This window comes from Octopus bimaculoides, chromosome 9 (genome assembly GCF_001194135.2).
Source record: "Octopus bimaculoides isolate UCB-OBI-ISO-001 chromosome 9, ASM119413v2, whole genome shotgun sequence".
Lineage (NCBI taxonomy): Eukaryota > Metazoa > Mollusca > Cephalopoda > Octopoda > Octopodidae > Octopus > Octopus bimaculoides.
In genome coordinates, this window is record NC_068989.1 from 41,152,147 (window position 1) to 41,153,681 (window position 1,535).

General features: G+C 39.3%; 1 protein-coding gene across 1 annotated transcript in view; it reads left to right on the top strand.

The window, feature by feature from the left end:
• The window catches only part of LOC106872661 (uncharacterized), a 73,548-nt gene that overhangs the window by 36,988 nt on the left and 35,025 nt on the right, over positions 1-1,535 (top strand). Inside the window, exon 12 of the mRNA XM_014919724.2 lies at positions 985-1,298. Coding sequence (XP_014775210.2) covers positions 985-1,298 — 314 coding nt within the window. The remainder of the gene's footprint in view (positions 1-984; positions 1,299-1,535) is intronic.

The window sequence follows — 1,535 nt, forward strand, 5'->3', positions numbered from 1 at the left end:
ATATATATATATATATATATATATATATATAAATATATGTATATATACACACATCATCATCAGCATCATTTAAAATTTGTTTTCCATGTTGGCAATGGTTGGACAGTTTGACAGGAGCTGGCTTGGTAGAAGATTGCACCAGACCTCAGTCTCTGTTCTGACATGGCTTTTATGGTTGGATGCCCTTCCTAACACCAACCACCCCACCGAGTAGACTGAGTGCTTTTTATGTGGCATCACTACCGGTGAAGTCTGTTATGGTATGGTTGTTACAGCTGGATATCCTTCCAAATGCCAACAACCTTACAGTGTGGACTGGATGTCTTTCATATGGCACCAGCACTGGTGGGGTCACCAATTAACTTGTAAGACAAAGATCCTTTGAAGGTTGGTGGTGGGGGATGTCATTTGAGGAGGTTGCTTTGTGCCAGGTGATGAGAGGCTAGAGTGTGACAGGGATAGCAATAAGTGTCTTGCTGTAGAGGAGATACATGGTTACTCAGTCAGAGGGAGAGAGCAAGAGAAAGAGAGAGAGAGAGAGAGAGAGAGAGAGAGAGAGAGAGAAAGAGTGAGTGAGTGAGTGATCAAGAATAAGAGAGAGTGATCAAGAATAAGAGAGAGTGATCAAGAATAAGAGAGAGTGAATGAGAACAAGAGTGTTAGGGTCTTAGAGTGCAAGAGAGAGCAGGAGAGGGATGATGGCAAAGTACTGACCCTCAAGGTACAGGGATCAGAATATAAATGGGATGGTAGAGTATTACCAAGGGTGCATGAGTATGGAGTAGGGACTTCACATGGAAACAAAGAGTGTGGTGGTGGGAAATGCAGTAGAAGATGAAACTTGGGAACATAGAGGAAATAGTGGGGACACATATATACGTATACATAATTGTCTGTCTTTCTCTTTTCCTCTCTCAATTAATTTGTTTACATTTATGTTACAAGAAAAACATGTTAATGTTATCCTTCTTAAAATACTTACAGCCTATGACTTGTCTAGTCTCAGTGTAGATGCAACATCTGAAGCTGTCATCATCGATATAAGTCCACCACAAAATGGAACTTTAAATATTGGCAGTGTCACTGGTCACTTTCATTATATTGATACCAATGAACTAACCATTTACTGGAATGGTTTCACAGACCAAGAAAGTGGAATCATTTCCAAAATGCTGGGTATTGGCACACTTCCACTTCAAGATAACATAATGGCTTTTTATGAACAGCCTAAAGAATTTTCAGAGATTGGGGATAAAAGTGTTCTAAAAGATGGTCAAGAATATTATGCAACTTTAAAAGTAAGTCTGTTGTGTGAGCTTTTCTTTAATTAAATAATCTTCTTTGGGTGCAGGTGTGGCTGGGTGGTGAGAAGCTTTCTTTTCAACCACATGGTTCTAGGTTCAGTCCCACTGCATGACACTTTGGGCAAGTGTCTTTTTCTGTATTCTTGGGTCAACCAAAGTCTTATGAGTGGATTTGGTAGATGGAAACTGAAAGGAGCCTGTCATATATATATATATATATATATATATATA